This window comes from Thermoascus crustaceus (genome assembly GCF_041956765.1).
Source record: "Thermoascus crustaceus strain CBS 181.67 unplaced genomic scaffold VTN00scaffold_7, whole genome shotgun sequence".
Taxonomy (NCBI): Eukaryota; Fungi; Ascomycota; class Eurotiomycetes; order Eurotiales; family Thermoascaceae; genus Thermoascus; species Thermoascus crustaceus.
In genome coordinates this window covers 1,650,220-1,673,235 of record NW_027192533.1, presented here as the reverse complement: position 1 = coordinate 1,673,235, position 23,016 = coordinate 1,650,220, and the positions used below count along the sequence as shown (strand labels likewise).

Here is a 23,016-nt window from a genome sequence, read left to right as displayed (position 1 = left end):
GTCTTTGACCATTCTGAACCTTTTCCTCGCCCCAGGCCGCCTAGTTGCGTAGGGCTTTTGGGCATTTATAAGCCCTCCTTGTTGCCAGTATCAGTGTGGGTGTCACCTGTCTAAGATTGAGGATATTTTCTTATTGTATAGGACACAGCTCAGTACTATTGGAGGCTTGGTAGAGAGGAATGTCTAAGTACATGACGGGACCCGATCACAGAATAGCACTGAAGAAAGAGAGGGTAGCAATAATCACCGCCACTACACTAATAGTGTAACCTCCCGCAGTCAGTCCCGTATTGACATTGTGTCCTACAACAGTAGCAAGAATAGTGACAATTATGGTAGTTAAGACGCCCAAACCAATCAGAACAAGTAGGCTCTTTATATGCCAGCCGTCGATAAGCAATAAAGCAGGAATACTCTCCCCGTGACGAACAGCTGCATCCAGAAAATGTGTCTTCATCAAGGCCCTGATAATGATGAGCATCTGCAGTCTTTATGCATAGAAGTGCGACAATAATTACCTGTACTGAGTAACCAAGCCAGTTTCTCTGAGAAATACTTCGAAATCACTTTCTCCTCTTGTGTTCCAGTAGAAGTCAAGCATTGCATCCCTGTACTCGAGGCTTCTCTGTTGTATTCTAAGTTTATGATAGTGCTCCTGAGAACAGAACCAGAAAGGGTACTCTTCATAGCCACCCATCTGACTGTTTAGACAGTGTGAGCCAGCCGTGCAAGGTTGAAACGAGCCGTCTTCGTTGAATCCAGCATCACATCTTCCGCTCGGAAGACAGTGCTCCAAGGATTTTTCTATTTTGGCCATCTCGGAGGAAGTATTGACCGGGGCAATCATAACTTCGAGTTCTTTAGCATTTCCTTGCTTTATAACATGCATCTGGAGCTGTTATTAGCATAATGGCACTCTATGAACCGATAACATAACAAACATTGACCGGTTGAATCTTGACCGGAGACCGAAGTGAAACACGTTTCCACCATCCGCATCTGTTCCTCAAGCTGTGGATTTCAAGGCTAGCTCCCCGTTCGATTGGTATATCCCGAGCAACGTATCTTGTTCCTCGATTGTAGCACAACCAGACGCACTCATCGTATCCGTTTTTGATAGCATCTTCGCATAGTCCCTTAATTTTCGAAGGCTTTCCTCGGTCACTTGCCATGCTAAATGGATTAATTCCATCCTCATTTCCGCTTTGTGTAGTTGCTATTGCGTTCTTGTCAAAGCCTGCGAGGATTTGGTACTTTCCATGCGACTCAACGTTCGTGACAGGCATGTTTTGAATTACTACTCTCAGGCGCGTGGAAATCAAAGCTCGATTTCGGCTTAGTAAAGAGTAGTCTGATCTCACAATAAACAACACTTTCAAAGAGTCCTTGAGTCGTTGTTTCTCCTAATCTCTCACAAAGACACTTATATAAAATTCCTCAGCCTCGAGAAAAACACATGATGTCAGCAAACGAGAACGACTTGAGGCTTAGCCGTGAAACTGCTTCTGACACAACAACGGGCTCCAATGGAAGATTGAAACGTGGCAAACTGCGTTGGATCACAGTTATTTGCCAGCTCAAGGTGATAGCGTTTGCGTGCAGCTCAATCACTCCTTGACCGCACCTTTAGCATCCACAGGGAATTGTAGCAGGGAAAGAGGTGGAGTAGCCATGCTGGAGTAAGACATGCACACATGCCCGCAGGGCATCGTTCGTTATGCAGGGCTGTGCTGGACAGCGCCTAGCCTGTGGTTCATAGCGGTCACCTGACGGATCGCGGAGGGAGCCGCAGGGAGCCAAAGGGAGTCAACGGGAGGCAACAGGAGCTCGCCATACATTCCGCTTACATCACCATGATCAGTTGATCTATTCTCTAATCAGTACGCTCGTATAAGTGAGAAGCCGGTGACGCGTTCGGAACTGCCTGCAGGTTAATAGAATACTACTGCTACTACTGTTTATTCACGGTACCTTGCAACACGACTATTGTAGTCAAGCAACCAAACTTCTACAGACCAAAACTGTAGACTCAGACATCACAATGTCGAAAGCCAAAGATATCGCCGTCGAAGACTTCTATGACATCGAGCACCGCGTCAATGGCTTCTGGAACTCTGTTCTCTTCAAGTTCTTCAAGCCTGAGACCATCGCACCTTCTGGAACGGGCCCCTTTCAATCGACCTTTTACATCTCGCCAGAAGTATACCCAAAGCCGAAAGATACATCGGGCGTCAGAGCCGATCTTGTCGTCAGTAAGATGGTATACAACGAAGAGACCCACGGCGCCATCTTCACGACAGTGTTGGCCTACGAGGGCAAGGGCGCCAATGGGGACACGCTCACCCAGGCCCGTTCTCAACAGGAGGACTGGTTCAAGAAGGCTGGTCTTAAAGGTTCGTCGCCGGTTTGCTATTGTATTACCACAAGAGGACCGTTTGTCAAGTTTTATATCTGGGAGCCTAAGTATGGTCCGTCTACGCTGACGCCGATCTGGTGGGATCGCACGAAGGGAAAGCTACTCAAGGGCGATGTAGGGGGAGATGCGCCTGTGCCGACGACTAATACTGATCATGCTTATGATACGTGTGTTGCGATGGATGTTCAGGATATCAATCAGATCTTGACGCAGATTAAGACGAATGTTGGGGAGCCGGATCAGACGGATAATGGGGATGTGCCGAAATCTTGATTCTTCCAGACAGCAGTACCTTCTAGAATATGAATAAGAACTTTGAAGTCTTAATTCTGGTTTGACTTTGGGGTAAGGCCGTCAACGCAGTCAAGTGGCGGAGAGAGTAGAAGTTTCGAGTTGGCAACGTTAGTGATCCGAGTCCATAATCAGTGATGACTAGTTCTTACCGCATCTGTTACTTTCTCCCAAAGGTTCAGGTTTGAAACTCCTTACGTACACAAGAGTCATATATGGGTATCTTGTGCCTGGATTCTAGCTGAAATCTCTACATTCGCCAAAACTGTTAGTCAGAGCTCCATGATTCAGCTGACAATGTGGCTAAATCTTCAGTCGTTTCGAAATTTGTACTACAGAAGACACGCTCCTCTTCTGGTTATAGTATCGATATCAAGATTGAATGGTCCACCTGTCGTCATAGCTATTCCATAGCTGATAGCCTCCACGATGCTGTGTCAGGTCATCATATCTGCTGGTGTTGACTATCTCGGAGACTCAGCATATCTGATCATTTCAAATTCACACCAACACTCTTAGCATTAAGAACGAGAAGCAAGCACGGTTGTCATTCGATTTGGTCTGAAACTAAGCGCCTTGACAAATCCAGGAATCCCCAAGGAAAAATGTTCTCGACTTGAACATGTCAGTTTGAAAACTCTCACCGCTATTCTTCTCCTAACGCTGTAGTTTCGCACCACGGACTTGGATGTCTCAGAACATCAAGGTTCGTAAATCTTGCGCACAAGGCGATGGAGGTGCCAACGCCTCCCTCCACTCACCCCAAGCCGCGGCATCTCCCACCGTTGTTTGCCCGGAGGAAGCGTTGTCACGGCCAAACTGCAACGTCGATCCTGTTCTTGGGGGGATAGGGATTTGTGCGACCTGACCTATCAACCACTCGGCTGGATTAAGGCAGCAGGCGTCGATCTTGACTGTTGAGGTCGCTAGTCCGACCAGAATCTGCACGTATCTGTCCGTGCTCAAGTCGAAGTGTTTCAACTCCGTTATGGTGCTGAAGGCTTCAGCTATGTCGTCGACTTGCACGTGAAGGTCATTCAGATGGACTTTGAGGTCTTGGAGACTGGGCATCAATGCAGTGATGTGGCTTCTCAAAGCTGCAGTCTGGGCGTTGAGATTGTTAACGTCGTTGATGATTGGAGTTGCTGCATCGACGATGCCGAGGGCGATGTCACGAGTTTTTGTTTGTTGTACGATTTGTGTGTCGAAGTTGCTGATATTTTGGCAGTGGCTTTGCAGGAATTGATCGGTAATCACCTGCAGCACGGCGGATTTCGGCGGGATATGTTTTAAGATACCTTTGTTATGGGGCTCGTTCTGTCGGTTTAGTAAGTCAGAAGGGCCCGATTCTCATCTTTTTTCCCCCTACTACGCTTGCTCCGAATGTGCCGCATTACTAAACAAGCTATGAGAGCTCTAAAGTCATCCACGACAAGGTGCATGATGCATCATCTCAGCCAAGATTCCAGCTGGTGATCGGGGAGCGGCCAAATGTTCCCAACACCACAGCACTGGTACATCATGTTCATATGGACCCTGAAAGTCATCGTAGATACCGATATCGCGATTGCGGCCACGATCATCACAGGCGAGCTTATCCAATCCACGAACGCTGTTGGGTCTTGATCCGGCAGACCTTTGGCAATTCTGGCTCTTCTTCATTGTGTGCTGTTGAAGAAAACCTGCACCTTTTTGTGGAAGCTCTCCATCAGAGATGGCAAGACACCTTGTGTAGCAGCATAGACGGGTGTTACCCAGAGGACATACGATGGATCGAGGGCAATTCATACCATGGGGGCAAATACTTTCGCGATCCAGATGAATTCCTGCGTCAGGATAGGGACTATGGGGCTTGAGAGTCGGCATACCTACCTAGGGATCCCGTGAACGTCTTCGAGCTCCGGGATATAATCGATCGGGCTATCCAACGTCGCCGGTCGAGGCCGAGAAGAACAACAGGATGAAAAGCTTTCCATCTGCCTTCACGACGGCAAATAATAATCCCCCTTGAAATCCAATACATGACCATGGAATGACCTCGAGGGCATGCTCGACGCTTTCGGGTGGGAGATCCCAGATTCATACTGGCGGGCTAGATTCCCAAAGGATATCATCTTTGAATTCGAAGATCTTGTTTCCAGAGATGTGGATCTGGACTGGCAATATCTCTGCCTGAATGCGGAACGTCTACTTAAAATCTCACATGGGTTACTGAATCGACGACGCATCATGGGACTCCTTCAACGCACGAGAAGTCTCCTCTTCGTTCGAATGATCGATGAGTGGGAGCGGGCAGAAGAAAAAGACATAGAGAGAATGGTACTAAAATGCCAGGAAGCGAAGGAAGAATAGGAGGAAAAGGAGGAAAAGGAGGAAAAGGAGGAAAAGGAGGAGGAGGTGGTGGTGTTGGTGGGGGAGGAAGGGGAAGACGAGCATTATATTGTACTACGTCGCTTAGAACGTGCCTTGGTTGTTCAGAGCGTCTGAAAGATAGGCAGACAGAAATGGAACAGAATGTTTGTTTGCTTGCTCTTGTTGCCTTCTCTGGCAGGGCTGGAACAAAACATTCACAAGGCAGCACAGTGAGGATCCTGGAACGCGAAAGGATCTTTTATTTGTCACGATGATATGACGACCTAGTTCTTGTATCTCGAGCCGTGGGTTCTTACGACATCGTACCTTGTACACGATGCAGCCTGAAGGCATATGCTGTGTCGAACAGGGGTTCGCGGGGTGGCCTGTGCACCTCCACCTTGACGGCGGAGAAGCATCTTCATTTTCACCTCTCCATCCTGCCTCCTCTCTCCCCTCTCCATCTTAATCTGATCTCCATCCCCGACTCATACAACGACTCCTCCTGACTCAAGGTCGCGTGCTCCCGTCAGTTCCGCCGTCCGTCCGCTCCGCTCGAACACTTGGCTCGTCGATGCGACTGGCCGCGCCAGAGCTCCACCGCGCGCGGTTCTGCTGTGGGGAGAGCTGGAGTGATTGGTGCTGGGCGGAATCGCAGCCCATCATCGAGCCCCTCCGGCGTGCCAGAAGTTGCACAGTCAGCAAGACTCACGTCTGGCACCGAATCCCAGAGAATCCATCACGTCACGCTGCTCATCGTCCGGTCCGCCCCAGATGGCCGCTGCCTTCGACGACGAAGATCTCTCCCTCTCCCTCCCCTCCTTCGACCGCGATCGTGATCGTGACCGTGACCGAGACCGCGAGCGAGCCTGCGGGGCTCTCCCCAACTCCAACCTGTCCGCCATGGCGATGCCTCCGCCTCCACGCCCCAACGGCCGGGGCGGCGATCCTTCGGTCCAGTCCCCTGCGACGACCAGGGACATGCAGCGCCTCGACCAGTATCAGATCGTCAAGAACCTCGGTGAAGGCTCCTTCGGGAAGGTCAGACTGGCAATCCACCAGCCCAGCGGCCGCCAGGTCGCCCTGAAGATTATCCCTCGCCGGAAGCTGCTGTCGAGGGACATGGTCGGCCGGGTCGAGCGCGAGATCCAGTACCTGCAACTGCTACGACATCCCCACATTATCAAACTGTGCGTTCCTACTGATGTGGATTATATGACATGGCAGAGACTGACCAGACCCGGCGCACAACAGGTACACGGTGATAGCAACGAAGACTGATATCGTAATGGTGCTCGAGTATGCGGAGCGGGAGCTGTTCGATTACCTCGTCAAGCGCGGTCGGTGCAATGACGATGAGGCGCGCAAGTTCTTCCAGCAGATCATCTGCGCTGTCGAATACTGCCACCGGCACAAGATTGTGCATCGGGACCTGAAGCCTGAGAACCTGCTGATCGACAGCGAAAAGAACGTCAAGATTGCAGACTTTGGTCTGAGCAACATCATGACCGATGGAAATTTCCTGAAGACCAGCTGCGGAAGTCCCAATTATGCCGCTCCGGAGGTCATTTCGGGCAAGCTGTACGCGGGTCCCGAAGTGGACGTCTGGAGCTGCGGAGTGATTCTCTACGTGCTGTTGGTGGGCAGGCTCCCATTCGACGACGACTACATCCCAGCTCTGTTCAAAAAGATCGCAGCGGGCAACTTCCACATGCCCTCGTACATCTCTTCGGGAGCAGCTAGGTTGATCAAGGCAATGCTGCAAGTGCATCCTGTCCATCGAATTACCATCCCCGACATCCGCAAAGACCCGTGGTTCCTCAAAGACCTTCCCAAGTACCTACATCCTCCGCCAGAGGAGTTCATCACGACGGGCGTGGACCCGAACAAGGCAATTGATCCCCGAAAGATCGCACCGGGGAAGCCTCCCTCTGTCCAAGAAAAGATCCACCAGATGGCGGTTGCGAAGCTGGAAAGGAGTATGGGCTACGCGAAAGAAGATATCGAGGATGCATTGAGAAAACCGGAACCTAGTGCGGTCAAGGACGCATTCTTCATCATTGCTGAGAATGAGATGATGCAGACAACTTGTGAGTATACTCCACTGTCCCGTAGCTCGTACCGCCACACAGACCGGATGGTTTTGGAAGTGTGACGTTGAATACTTGCTTGCGCCCTTTGATGCTAACTTCAAACAGCACCAACAGATGAAAAGATAGAAGTTCCCACACCTGCTTCATCCCCTCCGCCACAAGACGCATTTCCGTTGTCACCTCCAAGAACCAGCAAGCCCGCAGCGGCAGCTCTCCGCCAAGAGCCTCCCATTGCTCCTCTCACACCTCAAGTACCACAGACTCCACCTCAGCGATTCCATACTCCTCAGCAAGACGATTCCGAAGACCCGGAACCTCCTCGTGTTAGCCACGTCCGGATACTACCAACCAGCCTGCCGTACGTTCATGACCAGCTTATGGAACAGCGCGACCATGATCAGAGGGCGCGCGCTGCAGAAAGAAGTCCGGACGAAACATCCCCAACTGGGGTCGAGGCAGACCAGGACAACGCCGATGTTCGCATGGAACGTTCCCCTGAGGAACAGGCGGCAACGGCAAAGGCCCTCAAGCCCCACGCCCGTAGTATCATCGACCTCGAGAAGCTCCGTCTTGACCCTCCCGAAGGCTTCACTGCTGCTACGAACCAGCCGAAGAAGCCCCGTAAGTGGCAATTCGGAATCCGGTCTCGCAACCAGCCGTACGAAGCGATGCTGTATCTGTACAAGGCCATTGCCGCACAAGGTGGCGTCTGGGAAATCCAGCCGGCTGAAGCAGGTTAGTGTCTTCTATCCTCTGTACCTCCAGGGCCGCAAACTAATTGACACAATCCAGAAGGGAATGAACCCGAGATCACTCCTCCTGACCAACCGAAGCCGCTACAGCGCAAGTATCCGGATCTCCCATCCGATTACTACATCCCGAAGGAGGCATGGTTCATACGTGCGCGACTCCTTAAGGAGGGCGTCACAGCTCCTGGCCAGTCTGCCAGCACACACAGTAGCCGTAGCGACCTGGAGGAGCTCCGCCGTCGGCACATGTATCCCGACGACAAGGTCGCCGCAGCACACGCCAACTTGGACAACCCAAGCGTCACAGGTCCTGCATCCGCCAGTCCACAGCACCACCCTGGGGTGAAGATCTCGCATGGCGTATGGGTGTTCATCGATATCCAACTGTACCAGCTGGAGTCGAACTACATGGTGGACTTCAAGTGCGACGGCTACCAGAACGTAATCCGTGCCGAGGGTGACACGGAATGGCGCCCCGTCAGCAAGCGCATCAAGAATAAGGAGAAGGAGGTTACCAGCCCCTATCCATACCTCGATGTGGCCTCGGATCTGGTGGCGCAGTTGGCAGTCGCCAGCTAACAGACTTTCACCATTGTCTTCATCTCCTTATTCCAGCTTCATCTAGTTATCTTGGGTTAGTGATACGGCGTGAAGGGGTTTGCTGGCGTATGGACATACTTCGAATGTTCGCTTGAATATCGGCGCGATGACGAGTTATGACTTTTCTTTGATATTTTCTGAGGGTTCTTCTTTTTTTTGCTACTAAACTGCCCCTGATGGATGTGGCAGACAGGATTTGTGATAGCATTTACATTGAAATCCATTTCGGTTGATGTCATGTAAAATAGATTACGTCGCATTGCGTGTATCCGAGAGATGTATCGAGGAGTATGACAGCTTTGATTATCTTTCTACAATCCAGCTACCCACCTATGCATGTTTCTATCGCATTCATAAAGCCCGATCATATCGACTATAGGAGACTTCGAGCGTTCAGTACTTTACATCCACTTTCTGGACGAAGATTACCTGCCAATTCTAGAGACCGAATCCTGTAGCTTCCCGTGAGTCTTCCGTTATAGGGCCATTCCATTTGGATCCTGCTCAAAAGTCCCTCCAAGTCCTGTAAGAGAACTTTCACGAGGCGCATTATTAGTAACCGAGTCAAAGAGAAGTCAAGAAGTCAAAACGGGGGTAATAATAGAGCCTTCGTGTGCCTAGTCATCCTGTCGTAGAATGTCTGTTCCGGGGATGGTTGTCTATAGAGAAATCCTCGAAGACGCATATTCCTGTCGATGAGGATGGCATTGGCGTGCCCTTTGTTGTGGAGATAAAACAGGGGAAGAGAGGGAGGGAGGAGAAGGTATAGTATGGGAAAAGGGGGGGGGGGGGGTGGGGCAGAAAGCTCACGTCGATATCGCTGAGAGGACACGGTGATTTCGGTGCCTTCCTTGTATCTCAACATTACGCCGTTGGGGAAGTAGTCATCCATGGTGGTGAGATCCCTATCGATAAGTGGGCTTTGAAATATCTGATATATGGATGGAGTCGGAGTATCTCTGTCACCTTTTGATGCGCTGGACGGGGCTCCCTTATCCAATTACCGTGGAACTTGAAATCTGGGAAAATTGAAGAAGAGGATAGGATCAGAGGATGGAATGTAGGTGGCGTAGGAAGGGGACAAGGTACCTAATTGTGAACAAAAAAAGGGTAGTATCTTTTCTGCATTAAGGCTGTGATGTCAGTGAATGACAAAGATTCACATAATGGAAAAACACTCTAAGACATAGTCACCAAGTCTTCAATGGCAGGTAGGTACCAACAGACTGGTACTTGCTAGAGTTGATCTAACTTTAACTTAACTACCTACAGTAGATAACCTAGGTAAGAACACCATGATGATCCCTGCGATGGGCAGAAAGGCATTTGATAATACTGCTCCTTTGCGCGTTTCAAACTTACTGTATCCCCGTAACTTTATATACCTAGCCTCGTCCTCTAGACATTATAGGGCATCATGCGAATCGTGTTAGTGGCACCTAATTCATTGTTTTGAGGATTATCTATCATTTCTGTCATTATCATATTTGTGTGTTTAGAAGTTCCTTACATGGTAGACAAGATCGTCCGCATCTATCACTCTTAACGCTTTTAATGGAGTTTTCTGTTGAATCAGGAGGTCTCGGACCAGTAGAATATCCTCGTACACACAGATCCGTGTGGGAGATAATGCCAAAATCCAGGATCTAGATCAATCTCTCTAGTGGAAATGTCAATTTCTCTTTTGGGCTATTTGAGGTCCTTTGTAACTACCTGCAGATAGACAGATTAGTCAAAGGACCACAGAACATTCTCAAGTCATCTGTTGGGAGATGTCTGACGTCGCTTCTAGAGCAAATGAGACCGTCTGCTAGGTAGCACCCATGTCTGATCAGGTCCGCAAGCAGGGGAGGGAACACAACCAGGAAAAAGGCAAGCTGAGTTGGTATGAGAGTGGCAGTGCAATCCCAAGGCTCAGATAATACTTCAGCGCAGTCCAAAGCAAAGGATGCTTAAATTTCAAGACGCCGAATGGATCGACATTATTATTGCTAAAAGAACTTCTGGCGATCTGCGATGCAACTCCGCGAGTCGGGCACCACATCCGGTTTAGCGCAGAGTCGGGGAGTGCAACGGGGAAAGCGTAGGCCGGAAAGTCGAAGCATGATTGGCCCAGGGTCAATCTCCAGCTCGTCCTGTTCAGCCGATGACTCGAGGGGCTGCTCAGCCGTCAGCGTTCGAATATAGACGGCCGCATCCCCGGAGATCTGGTGATTCCTTGAAGCCTGGTCTGCGTTCGTTGGATTTTCTTTTGAGATTTCCTTTCAGTTCAGAGTCGGTGCCTGGCACCTAGGAACTTGGTCCTCGACCTCTTGTACAGTGCCGAACCTGTTCCTTACAGACTCCGTGGTCGAAGTTGTCTCTCATCATCAATGGCTTCGGACAATCTATTTTATCCAATGGATCAGAAGAATTTCCCTGACGAGTCATTTGACTTTGACAATTGCTTCGGTTACTTGGTCGACGATCTGGACCGTGCCCTGATGTCGACGAGTTCTCTCCCTGGAGGTGAAACAAACCACCCGACAACATATCTCGCAGATGATTTGGTATCATCAAATTTACATTGCTCTCAGACAAGTGCTGCTGGCTTCGACAGTTACGAACCCCGGCCAGAGAACATGTATGAGGACTCGAGAGCAATTGGCCTGCCAGATCCGTACATAGATACCACGTTTGATCATACTGCCAACTTCTCAGAGCTTCCCATGCAGACGTCCAACCGATCTACTCCGCAAAACTATGCAGGAAACGAGTTAACCCAGCTGAAGTCTTCCATCCGGAACTTCGTTTTTTCCCAGGCAGCTGCCGACCCTAATTGTGTCTCGAGAAAGGAGACGCGGAGAGACACTGCGATTGCACTATATCTTCAACGGTTGAGGGACACGTCTGCTGAAGATGCAGGCTTCATATCGGATTCGAGCATGACGAGTTTCTCATCCCCGCGGTCTGCGCAAGGAAGTCTAAACACGAGCGCTGCGAGTCTTTCTCCCTGTACACCAGCCTCCTCCGTTGCCTCGTCAAAGGCGGAAGTCGAGGCACCCCGATCGAAACCTGCGACTGGCGGGGTCGAGATGGTCCTTGACTTGAACATGAACGCGAGCACATGTTTGCCTAAAAAGCAGAAGCCTAGGACACGGGCTCAGAGGGAGAGCTACATCAATGTCCGCAGAAATGGCGCTTGTGAAAAGCACAGGAAGCAGCACAAGAAGGTAGGTCGACACTATCACGCGCATTGCTGTACTCGGAAAATAACCATCCAGACGACTACCAATGTCTGCTTATCGAGCAGTGCTGATCAATATCCAGTGTAATTGCTTGGAGAAAGCCTCTTCACGTGTTAGTTCCGGCGGAAAAGCAAGAGCAGCCCAATCTACGAGGGAGCAGAGGCAACCAGCAGAGGAGCTGCATGGTCAGCAATTTGGTCCATATCATTACGAAAATGTGCCGATTGAATGCTCTGATGCGGTGGAGCCCTCCGATCTCGATATATCTCGGGAGCGGTATACATGCCTCATGCCTGGCTGCACGTACTCTAGTCGTACGGTGCCTTCTTTACAGCAACATTATTCGAGACATTCCTTCCGCTCTGTGCACACTGCCCCAGTGCACCTCCAAGTTCCAACATACCAGCATCCCAGTGGTCTCGCGTCGTCTCAAATCGCCGTGTCGACTGGAAACTTGTTATCAGTTCCAGAGGTCATCCCAACTGCGATCCGCCGCACGGATGTGCCCTCGAGTGGATACTCATTGCTGTCTGCTGCCAGGATACTGGAGAAAACCACGACTCTGGCTTCCAAACCGTCTCAAATATCTGGAGTCGATGTTTCTGCTGGAATACCTGCACAGACGCAGAGCGAGGTCTACGCAAGCACAGAAAAGGTCTGGCGTGAAGTACGGTGGCGCGCTCCTCTCTACAGACTGGAGCACGGCCTCACCTCTCAGCCCGTGCAAACAAGAACACTTCGGGGCGCCGGAGACGCTCTGCTGGCGTGGTACGATGGTTACCTTGTCCACTGTGCGATATCTGCTCTCGTTACGTTTTGGCGGTTTGCTCTTGCTGTTGCTTGTTGGTTTCAGGCTCACATCAGGGCCGCAGCCGTCTTCTCCTGTTACCAAACGGTGGTCACAGACATGGGTATGGGAATGCGTCCACTCTTGACGTAGCCTTTTGGGATTGGTGCCATTTAGGATTTCATGCTTTTTGGATTATTTTGGCTACATGGTTACAGAGGCTATTATCCAGCAGCGGTTGCTGCACATTTAGATGGAGTCTCACGCAGTTCATGAGAAAAAGGAGGTCAGGAATAGCGCAAACTAAAAGGTGTTGGGGTACTGTGACAATGTACTATTCATGGTGAATTGGGATGTGTGATACTTCAACAAAATGCGGGTCTTTTCTGATTTCAAGATCTAAGATTATTGCATTGCACGGATGATACATAATTAAGATGGTATTTTGTTTTATTGCCCTGCTCTTTTTCTGAACAGTGCAATTGGTTTTTCATTACCACATAATGTCCATCAACTTCTCCCGTAAGTCATGATGCATGTAGAGCCTCCCAATTTGCGCCAGCTCCTTTTTGGTCACCATTAACGCCATACCCCAGACGCCATTATACTCCCCGAGGACCCCGTCAGTTGAGATCGTCTACGATAACGCCTTCATCATCGTCTCCAGCAACCTCATCTGTGCCTCGATCGAGCTCATCCTCGTCTCTATCGCACCGATGCTCATTTCCATTAGCACCGCGCTCACTCACGTTTGCATCGCGTTCAACATCGTCTTGGCCATTGTCATTTGCGAGTGTTCGTCTTCGTCCTTGTTCTTGTTCCCGTATCGATTATCCTGCACTGTTTCCTGAGTGGTTGGGTCATTATCAATTGGCTTTTTTTTTTGCAAAGACGACCTCGGATTCGACCTTGTCGGTATGGTCATGGTCCTCCTGCGCTTACTGATGCGGTTCATTATCTTGGACTGGCCGCCGCCCCATCATGGTGGTGCCATCGTCATCACATCCTTGTTGTCTCCATTCCTCGAATCCTCGCCTCCGTCGCTCACGTTTCGGTTGTCCGTCTTCGTGGACTGTGCGGGCTGCCCAGTACATTGAAGTCTCCGACGAACGTATTCCGCGGAACGTTTATCTAGGGTCCTGGAAATTTGATTTTTTACAATTCGATTTATAGGTATCATAGAGAAAAAGTCACGACTTTTTTATTCATCTGCTTATGAACAGCTATCTATCTGCCTTCCAGACTAATGAAAAACCGTAGATGGTTTCGATCTCGTTTTAGATTAACAGCATAACCCACTTGTGGTAAATACTCAGAAAGAAAGAAAGCTGAGTGAACGCTCTAAGCACTGCATGGGAAAACAAAGACTGAAGTCTGAAAGATGGAAGCGAGAACAACATGCAGTCCCCCAAAAAAAGCTCAAGCTTGAAAGCCTTCCTTGTCTGAAACTACCTATATTGATGTACTACAGCGCTCTTGATCGGGCCGACGGCTAGGGCCTTGACCAAATGGATTCCATTCCTCTGTGTCCTCCTGGATTGATGGCAGCCCTGGTGGTGAGTCTGACCAAGTCAAGCCACTTGTCTCTGCAAAGCTTCTCTTTCTCGACAGACTGGATGTTCTGGTGGTCACTGGAGAGAGAATTGCCGCATGTACGAGGATCTTATGGATCAGTGAGATTATCTCAATCTGCTTACCCAACTCCCAGCGGAGTGTGCATGAGGAATACTAAATGGATTAGTTTAGTTATTCTTTCAATCTTCTTGAAGGGTTTATCTTACGCAAGTGTTGTTATCTATTTGGAGAAAGTGCCATGAGAAGCTGTAGGTCGCGATGCCAAAAATGGCAGTGTTTTCTCTGCCAGCTTTCTTTCGTGCATGGTGTATCATTGCTGGTATGTGAGCAAAGTGGTAGATACATAATGGAAGCTTTGAACTTACCCATGTACGCAAGAGCTTGGTGGTAGCCAGTCTCCGCATGGCCAGACTTCTTTGCTTCGACAACCACCAAATTTGTTTCTTGGTCTTCTGGATTGCCATACCATAAGGAATAATCAGTTGTACCGTTGAGTACGAACTGCTGTTGTTTGTAAGCCCAAGGGAGCTTGACCATCTTTCCAAATTGCCGGTAAAGTGATTTGTATGAAGCAATTGTACCAGTAGAGATGCGGTTGGGAGGTCGCCTGAACTCTTCCCTCTTCTTGGTTGCAAGGGTTATCAAGAGGATTGCATCAAGTCGTGTCCGAATCAGTGCTTCATTTTCTCAGCACCACCAACTGCAAGCTCATAGTCTCCCAGAATGGATCATATATTAACGTAGTCAGTAACAGCACGGGCTCATATTAAGACTTTGGCCTCACTCGCTCATTTGCAGTCAGATGCCAAGCAGCATCCGCATTCCGATTGCCGCGAAGCTCAAACATGTTGATAATATCCCTGGGTTTAAGATCTTCAGCTGGACTAGGGACCTTATCAACAAGAGCCTTCTTCTGGCTCTCCAACCTTGCAACTGCAAATGCCTTTTGGACCTCTGCACGAAAGCTTGGGTCCTTGAACTTGGAAGCCAGCTTTTGGATCTTGCTCTCGAGATTATTAAGGAACTCACTCCATTGTGATAGATAGGTATCAGACAAGAGATCAGTAGACAACAGAAGAAGAAAAAGTCTCAAATTAGGTTGTGCTCCAAGTCAGTCTTCAAGAGGATGAGGAACAGAAGGATATTTACTACAAAAAAAGGATGTTTGTGTGCTCCCTTAGAGCTGAAGTTCTGGTTCAGCTGCCTGCAGTGGTGAGTTAAGCTAAATCAGGTCAGAAGAGTACAGCAGACAACCATATCTTTCATTACCCTCTTCCCTGCCACCTACTGTCTTGGCAGATTGCTATTCTATAACCACATGACTTTGAAGCCACTGGAGGGTACCTGGGCACTATGATAGGCCACAGAACCCTAGATAAAGCCAGTCCAGGTCAAAATATAGCAAAAGCGGCAAGCTAAGTGGCTTGGACAGGGGGGAGGGGGTGCTGAAAGATATAGTTGCCTACTGTAGAAGATCAGATATTTAGGTAAACAGTGATGAGAGGAAGTTGAAACGAAAGAAAGGGAGGAATTGGAAAGGAAGATAGCTCACATTGTGCTGTACTTGTGTATGTACAGGGCAATCTATGGCCTGGCTGTTGACATCTAGATCGTCTGCACGTGGTTGTACCCGCATCCGTGGATCTGCGGCGGGATGTGAGAGGTCCGTTGCGCTGCTCAGGAACTGGAAACTTTCATCTACAGATCCATGAGTCCTCAATTCGGTCTCACTGATCCAGTCATTTTGACTGCTCATCTCAGCCTTTGCACGCTCTTAGATAGTATCACCGCATCAGTCTTCACACCTTCTGTCACCCCGTCTCCACCTCTTAAGGATGCCCCGCTGGACGCGATGGTCCCGCTCCGCCGCCCGAGACTCCACGTCAGTCCCCAGCAGGACGACCACCGCCTACCGCTCCTCCATGACGACTACTATGACAGACGTGGGCATTGGCGGCCTTTGCGACAAATCTGCCAGATCGTGGTGATCGTGTATGTATTCTTCCTAGTATAGAGAGCGCGTAGTACGCCTCGCAATCATGTACCGCCTCTATCCTCCCCGCACCGGCTTCACCTAGAAAAGATTTATGGGGTAGTACTTAGCTAACTGCATGGTCCGCAGCCCTGCCCTGCTTCTGGCGACTGTCCTCGTTGCTGGATTCGTCGCCATGGCTGAGTCTGTGCCCTCCGCGTCCTATCTCAAGTACAGCACGGTCACCGGGTACTTCCTGCAAGACGACCCGGCTACGGATCCCAGTACCTTTGACTACGTATGTTTTTGTATCATTTGGTAGCATCAATTGGATCGCGTGCGCTCAGCATTAATACTCGTACGCTGACTGGTATTATATCTTCAGGTCTCGACCAATTTCGGCCTCATCAACCAGACCTACGACACGGATGCGCAATTCGACCCCGACGGCCAGAAGACGCAATGGGAGCGCTTCGAGCACAAGGTGCGCACAATGAATGGCATGAGCGGTGACAGTGTCGAATGCAAGGTGCTGTTCCTGGGTCGTCACGGTCAAGGGTACCACAATGTTGCGGAGGAATTTTATGGGACGGAGATGTGGGATGTACGTCCCCCTTCCCCGCGCGCATTCTTGTAAAAAGCTGAAGTACATGTCTGTGCTGACTTTGACAGTGCTACTGGTCCCTTCAAGATGGCAACGAAACCACGACCTGGGTCGATGCGCGCCTCACGGACAAGGGCGTTGTGCAGGCTGAGGTCGCGCATGGTGCGTGGGAGAAGCAAATTGAGAGCAAGATCCCATTCCCGGAGTCTTACTATGTCAGTCCGTTGAACCGCTGTCTCGCGACGGCGAGTATCACGTTCAAGGGTCTGAGTATTCCTCATACGGATCCGTTTCGGCCGACTATCAAGGAGGTACGCTCTTTCCATGTCTAATCCAGAAGGATCGAGACAAGAACGATATTGGCTGACTGACGTCCAGCTCCTTCGCGAAACAATCGGCATTCACACCTGCGACCGCCGCTCATCCAAATCCGCCATCCAGGAAGAATACCCCCTCTACACTTTCGAGGACAACTTCGCGGAGACCGACCCTCTCTGGTCCGCCGACTGGCGCGAATCCAACTCCCAGCGCGATGCACGTCTCCGCAAGCTCCTGGACGACATCTTCACCAGTGACCAGAATACATTCATCTCCCTCACGGCGCATTCGGGCGCTATCACCAGCATTCTCGAGGTCGTCGGGCACCGGCCGTTCTCCCTCGCCACGGGCGGCGTGATTCCCGTCCTAGTCAGGGCGGAGCGGGTTGCAGGTGCTCCTCCCGCGACGAAAATCGATCCGCCCTTGACGGCGCCGACGTGTAAGGTTGATCTTGTAGGTGCTAGCGCTGGCGCCGCCGCTGCGCGTGTTTCTACAAAAGCATAGCGTAGGTACAGTACTTATGTATCTAATTCTCGTCAAAAGGCATTGGGGGACCTCTGGATATACAGTTACGAGCATAACCTTATAGAAGGAAGTAAAAATAAACGTCAATGAAAGAAAAAGCTCAATTAATTTATCTAATTACACATTTCCTTTCAAACTTCAAATTTCAACTTCTTCGGTTCACGATCATATCTAAATCTAAAGACTAATCCATCCATCCCACTCTTGGAATCGAAATTTTTCGAAAGAGATCCCATCATATATATACATTATGTTCTCCATTCCTCATTTCTCATCGTCTCTACCACATCCCCCACAGAAACAATAACAACAACCACCCCATCGATATAGACATAAAAACAGACATAACAATCGAGACCAACACCAGCTCAACGTCAATAGCAGATTAATAGATCGGCAACTCCAACCCCCCCCCCCCCCCCAAAAAACCTGCCAACAGCGCCCTCTCGTACCTCTCCTGGTCGTGCTTCACTTCGAAGAACTCTCGCGCTCGCTGGGCCTGAGCCTGGGACATTGTTGTCCAGTTCGTCGCTTCGTCCTGGGTTCTAGACATATTCGTGTGATTGTGAACAACATGATGGATATCGACATCGACATCGACCTTGACAGGCTCAAGCTCAAGCTCCGGTTCAAGCTAAGAGACAGTAGTGTCGACGACATTAAATTAAGAACGTGACTGATAGCCATGACTTTCTTGATCGTTGCAGCTGTGCTGTTGTCATCAGCCTCACTGTCCTTGCTGCTGTTGCTGTTATTGCTGCTCGTGTCCATGATGGTAGAAGCGTTGGTAGTGTTACTGTCCCTGCGCACACGGCTCCTCGTCCTGGACGCCACGGAGTCTGAGTATCTGAGGATGGGGAGGGCGAGGGACTTGGTTTCTGGTTTTGGTCTTGAGACTGGTTCTGGTGCTGGTGCAGTGCTTGGTGATTCTGGTGGGAGATGCGCTCGAGCTCGAGAAAGACGCAGTGGAGGTCGAACGAGATGAAGACGGAGAGGATGCCATGGCTGTCGTATTTTGTTTAGTTTCGTCCGTTTCGATATCGAAGACCAGCTGACAGGAGGAGGAGAGAAGAGCAGACAGAGTCGAGCAAAAAGTATGCAATGCAAGTACCTATGTGTTGTAGGTTTGATTTTGGTTTTGATTCCGATTTAGATAGGTAGTCAGGTCAGGAGTCCTTCGCAATCTTCTTCTTGAGATGAGAATGAAACGGCCTGATAGATTGAGAGTTGATATGCAATCGATAGCTAGAGACGCAAAAAATTCACAGACGAGGGAACGTGAAAAAGAAGGCGAAGAGAAGTCAAGGAGCTGGATGTTGTGTTCCTCGGGCAGTTCATTGAGATTACTGTATTAGAAGAGGAGGTATGGTGACGGGTAGTGAATATGCTGGATGAAGAGGCTGGGGGGCTAGAATACTCCGCTAGTGGTGGTTGGTGTGTTCGTGTTGTGTTGTGTTATCGATTTCGAGGGTTATGGAGGTAAGGACATTCCTTTATCGACCTTTTTCTCCTAAATTTCTTTGATTTCGTTACATTCCTGAAATCATCTTTATATGTATCGGGTATCTCAATCTTTCCAACTATATACATACCTAACCTAACCTAGAGAGCACCCTGTATACCTGTTTATGAACAGACTCCGATGAGATGAAATCGTGTTTGAAAAGCCAGCCCCTCAAAACAGGTAGATCCAAACTGGGCATGGACTGGCCTTAGATAGTGCCTCTAGCTTCCTCCGGAGGAAGAAAAAAAAGATGAATGGTTCTTCCTTTCCTTTCGCAGACTTATCCTGCTTTCCGACCTGCAGATTGCAGTTGCTGCTGTCACATCGGTGGTGGTTGTGAGGGTGGTAATGTCGTCCCTCATCCCTTTCCCCGTATTCTTCTGTACCTCCTTTCTTCGATGGTGCGAATTTCCAAGAACTTGGAGCGTTTCCAAAGACGCAGGCTGCCAATAGCCTGGTCTCATTTGAGCTCTAGCTGAGACCGCATTGTGATATCAAGTCACCTCCGGTGCTGGGCCTTCCCGGACGCTGGCTCGCTCGATCTCGCCTTTAAGGAATGCTATGGCACGGGAATTTCAAATCTAGTCGTGATCTGCCATAGATGCAGATAGATGGATAGCACATCTCAAAGACGACATCTAGAGCGGCCCCGAAAAGTTTCTCTCCTCCCCCTGCCAGCCGATCCGGGGCCATCCATCAGGCAATGTTGCGAACGGCGGCAGCGTGTACTGGCCCTCGCAATGGTCGTCCTTTTCGCAATTCAGGTCACACAGGCCGTAGACGTTGCAGTAGCAGTCTCCTGCGCTGGGGCAGTAGACAGAGTCTTGGCCGAAGATCACTGTAGTAATAACGTCAGCATCACCTATGCCCGCCTTCAAATGTTCTAATTAGAGCTCGGGGTGTAGAAGGGACATACTATGCCACGAATACTCAAACACCCTCCCCGTCAACGAGTCGTCCAGCGACGACCTCAACAACCACTCCCGATACCGTACATACTCCTCTCTCGGCCTCTGACGGATCCTCTCCCTCGTCACCGCGAACTGCGCGCAGCAACTGACGCCCACTTCTTGCGGGACCTCGAGATCCGGGAGCAACTCCTGGAATGCTTTCTTGTAGATATCGCCGGTCCGCTGCTCGTTGCTGTTTTCAGCCTCGGACTTGGCCGCCGCTTCTTCCTCCTCCGCAAAAGGGCGGATCTCGAGTGGACAGCCGATGGCCCAGACGCAGCGCAGGTTCACGTACCCCTGCTGCTGGAGGTAGGGTAATCGAAAAGTGCGCAGGAGGGGGAGGCCGTCGTAGTCCGGGTCGTCGTTATGCCATTGGAAGCGCTGGGCGTGGATGAAGAGAATGTTGGCGGGGAGGTGGTCGTAGTTATCGATGATGTATCTATCATGGTTTAGCATTCTACAACATCTCAAGAGCTACTGCGTTATGGCAAGAAGGTATACACACGTCAAATAGACCATCGACTCGCGTCCTTTATTCATTGGGACCGTCAAGGCCGCCTCCGGATCGTCCACGACGTAGATGCTACTGCGCCAGGTCGGGAAATACTCGAGTAGCCAGGCCGTGTTCTCGTGTTTCATGCTCGCCACGACGAGCTCAACATCTGGAGCGTCCTCCGTCGAGACATCATTTGGCGGGGCTGACGCCGTCGCAGTACGATTCCGGTCGAGATACCGGAGGTGCAGGATGATAAGCAACGCGCCCAACGTGCACAGCGCCCCTATCACGTCGGAACGCGTGATCCTGCCTTTGAAGCGCAACATAGTCGTTAGGATATCAGAAAACACAAGAGAAGAGGTATGTACAGATCCGTCATGTCTTGACCGACGGAACATCCAAGAAAGTCTGGAGATTATTTAAGAGCTTAGCTGCAGCTGGGATTGTTATTAAAGGTGCGCTCCGGCGCCTGGAGTCGCTGATCGAAGCGGCGATCGCGAGGGGCTGCCAATTCACAGCGCTCGTTTAGCGCCCGACGATCTATTGTTAGCCACGCTCCAGACGTCCCCTCGCCTATCACCACGCGAGAACTTGAAGATGCTAAGCGCCAGTTCGAATTGTCTTTTCGTTCACCATACCAGTCCAGGGTTGCATTGCATCAGGTACTTTGTACCTATTTTAGCCTAAGATGGCTCTACGTCTCAAATGTCAACAGTTTCCCAAGCGCTCAGTCTCTTTCTCTTCTATATGTACTCGCCCCGCTGTCAGCATTCGTATATATCGATTTCCTACCTAGGCAGTGTTCCATGCTGAGTTGGTGCTTACATGCCTTCCAATCTTGATTGAACATTAAGAATGGCCCCGTTCATGGGAACCCTCCTCGCATCCGCCTGGTCCTTCCTCTCCCTCTTCCAGTCTCAGGAGGTTCTTCAAAGAGCTACATCTCTATCCCCATCTCCAAATCAGGAGGAACCATTATGGTACGGCGGGACGCCAGTGCCGGACCTGTTTCAATCCTATTCACCATCACATCCATACGGAATCAACGACGATGAGCTCTACGGCCACAGCATCTTCAGACGAGACTCCTGTGGCGATGCGTTTGGGCCGGGCGCGGCGAATTCACAGTGCGCGCCTAGTATCACTCTTTGCTGTATGTCTCTTACATCTCCTTTGTCAGACAACTTATGGGTGTGCAAGAAATGCTAACGCATGTTCTGCAGGCGTAAGAACAGACAACGCCTACCCATCCTGCCAGCAGCACTTGAATAAAGGATGGTGCTGCATTGGGAAGTACGTACCACTCATCCCCTTCCTAGCAATGCTTTACACCACCTAGGTATACGATATAGAGTCTTGCTAACACAAGACATCCAGCAACGCAACCGACAACTGCTACGTCGACCAACCCTCGGCCTGCGACGAGGAGAACTCAGTCCCCTGCACCAACCTCGCCAAGGGCACGACCAAGGCATGCTGCCCGCGTCTGACCAGCTGCGCGACCAACTTCGCCGCCAGCAACATCGTGCGGTGTAATATCCAGTACGGGGATCTGATGCGAGCTGCCGCCTCATCTTCCTCCTCCTCATCTTCTTCTTCTACAGCAGCAGCAGCTAGTACCGCCACCGAAAATGCTTCCACTTCGACATCAGTGTCAACACCTACCTCCCAAACAACAACGACACCTTCAACCCCAATCTCAAACAACCCCCCACCTACTACACCATACCAACCCCTCTCCAGCGCCATAATCGCCGGCATCGCCGTTGCCAGCGTAGCAGGCCTCGCCCTCCTCGCAACTCTGATATGGTTCCTAATCTGGCGGAAGAAAAAAGAACACCAACACCAACATAACAGCCACAACATCGACTACCCATCCCAATACGCCGAAGCGGCAGGGAACCCCATCGCCCCCGGTCCGTACGGGAAGTCATCATCACCGCAGATGGGTGCGGGTACCTTCAGCAGCTTCCCGGTGGAGATAGGGAGTAGTGGAACGAAGGCTGCAGAGTTGCCGTCGTCACCGGCGCAGACGACTCGGTATGAATTGGGGATGCCTTGTCCAAGAATATGAATATGAATAAATATGAACATGTCAAACTGTGACGGTGGGACTTTGGGCGTTATGATGATGAAACTTATTTATCAGGAGCTGTTTAAGCTGGATTGATTCTATTCTTTTTTTGGTTCCCTTTTCCGTCACGATTTTATCTCGAGCGAAAAGAAATGACGGGTTTAATTTTCCAGATATATGTAAATACGGCACAGTACAATACCTGCCTCTTTTCATCAATGGGAATATAACTAGTCGCTCATATGGACCTTTGAAGAGAACAAAGCATATGATTTATATACATGCCTTCTACTAGCGAGGACATTCATTTACCTCGTATGTCGACGAGTATACCTACAATTCCATACAACAGCATAGAGAAACGAGACGAACTGAAGATAGAAAGGTATTCATTTTCATAAATTCGTCCGCGTCCTGTTAACATCCCATTCATGCTAGCTAGCTAGGTTAGGTAAGATAAAGGATAGGTAAAGAAGATAAGTA

The 23,016-nt window shown here is 50.1% G+C and overlaps 8 protein-coding genes across 8 annotated transcripts; 5 read left to right on the top strand and 3 right to left on the bottom strand.

Moving 5' to 3' along the window:
* Positions 1-2,041: 2,041 nt before the first annotated feature.
* Positions 2,042-2,689, top strand: VTN00DRAFT_9572 (uncharacterized protein; the record flags this gene model as incomplete). Its single annotated transcript, XM_069436547.1, has 1 exon — positions 2,042-2,689. The coding sequence occupies one exon, from the start codon at positions 2,042-2,044 to the stop codon at positions 2,687-2,689; it is 648 nt and encodes a 215-aa protein (XP_069285157.1).
* Positions 2,690-3,364: 675 nt separating this feature from the next.
* Positions 3,365-4,369, bottom strand: VTN00DRAFT_9571 (uncharacterized protein; the record flags this gene model as incomplete). Its single annotated transcript, XM_069436546.1, has 3 exons — positions 3,365-3,390; positions 3,469-4,024; positions 4,226-4,369. The coding sequence occupies 3 exons, from the start codon at positions 4,367-4,369 to the stop codon at positions 3,365-3,367; spliced, it is 726 nt and encodes a 241-aa protein (XP_069285156.1).
* A 1,464-nt stretch (positions 4,370-5,833) lies between these two features.
* On the top strand, positions 5,834-8,480 carry VTN00DRAFT_9570 (uncharacterized protein; the record flags this gene model as incomplete). The annotated part of the gene is made up of 4 exons (XM_069436545.1): positions 5,834-6,249; positions 6,314-7,149; positions 7,258-7,887; positions 7,945-8,480. The coding sequence occupies 4 exons, from the start codon at positions 5,834-5,836 to the stop codon at positions 8,478-8,480; spliced, it is 2,418 nt and encodes an 805-aa protein (XP_069285155.1).
* Positions 8,481-11,425: 2,945 nt separating this feature from the next.
* Positions 11,426-12,668, top strand: VTN00DRAFT_9569 (uncharacterized protein; the record flags this gene model as incomplete). Its single annotated transcript, XM_069436543.1, has 2 exons — positions 11,426-11,713; positions 11,811-12,668. The coding sequence occupies 2 exons, from the start codon at positions 11,426-11,428 to the stop codon at positions 12,666-12,668; spliced, it is 1,146 nt and encodes a 381-aa protein (XP_069285154.1).
* Positions 12,669-13,138: 470 nt separating this feature from the next.
* Positions 13,139-13,440, bottom strand: VTN00DRAFT_9568 (uncharacterized protein; the record flags this gene model as incomplete). The annotated part of the gene is made up of 2 exons (XM_069436542.1): positions 13,139-13,220; positions 13,265-13,440. 2 exons carry the CDS (start codon positions 13,438-13,440, stop codon positions 13,139-13,141), a joined length of 258 nt encoding a protein of 85 aa, XP_069285153.1.
* Positions 13,441-15,798: 2,358 nt separating this feature from the next.
* Positions 15,799-17,488, top strand: VTN00DRAFT_9567 (uncharacterized protein; the record flags this gene model as incomplete). Its single annotated transcript, XM_069436541.1, has 5 exons — positions 15,799-16,082; positions 16,213-16,360; positions 16,448-16,666; positions 16,735-16,977; positions 17,045-17,488. The coding sequence occupies 5 exons, from the start codon at positions 15,799-15,801 to the stop codon at positions 17,486-17,488; spliced, it is 1,338 nt and encodes a 445-aa protein (XP_069285152.1).
* Positions 17,489-19,651: 2,163 nt separating this feature from the next.
* VTN00DRAFT_9566 (uncharacterized protein) lies at positions 19,652-20,785 on the bottom strand (the record flags this gene model as incomplete). Its single annotated transcript, XM_069436540.1, has 3 exons — positions 19,652-19,851; positions 19,930-20,402; positions 20,469-20,785. The coding sequence occupies 3 exons, from the start codon at positions 20,783-20,785 to the stop codon at positions 19,652-19,654; spliced, it is 990 nt and encodes a 329-aa protein (XP_069285151.1).
* A 541-nt stretch (positions 20,786-21,326) lies between these two features.
* VTN00DRAFT_9565 (uncharacterized protein) lies at positions 21,327-22,533 on the top strand (the record flags this gene model as incomplete). The annotated part of the gene is made up of 3 exons (XM_069436539.1): positions 21,327-21,612; positions 21,683-21,752; positions 21,837-22,533. The coding sequence occupies 3 exons, from the start codon at positions 21,327-21,329 to the stop codon at positions 22,531-22,533; spliced, it is 1,053 nt and encodes a 350-aa protein (XP_069285150.1).
* Between the last annotated feature and the right edge of the window lie 483 nt (positions 22,534-23,016).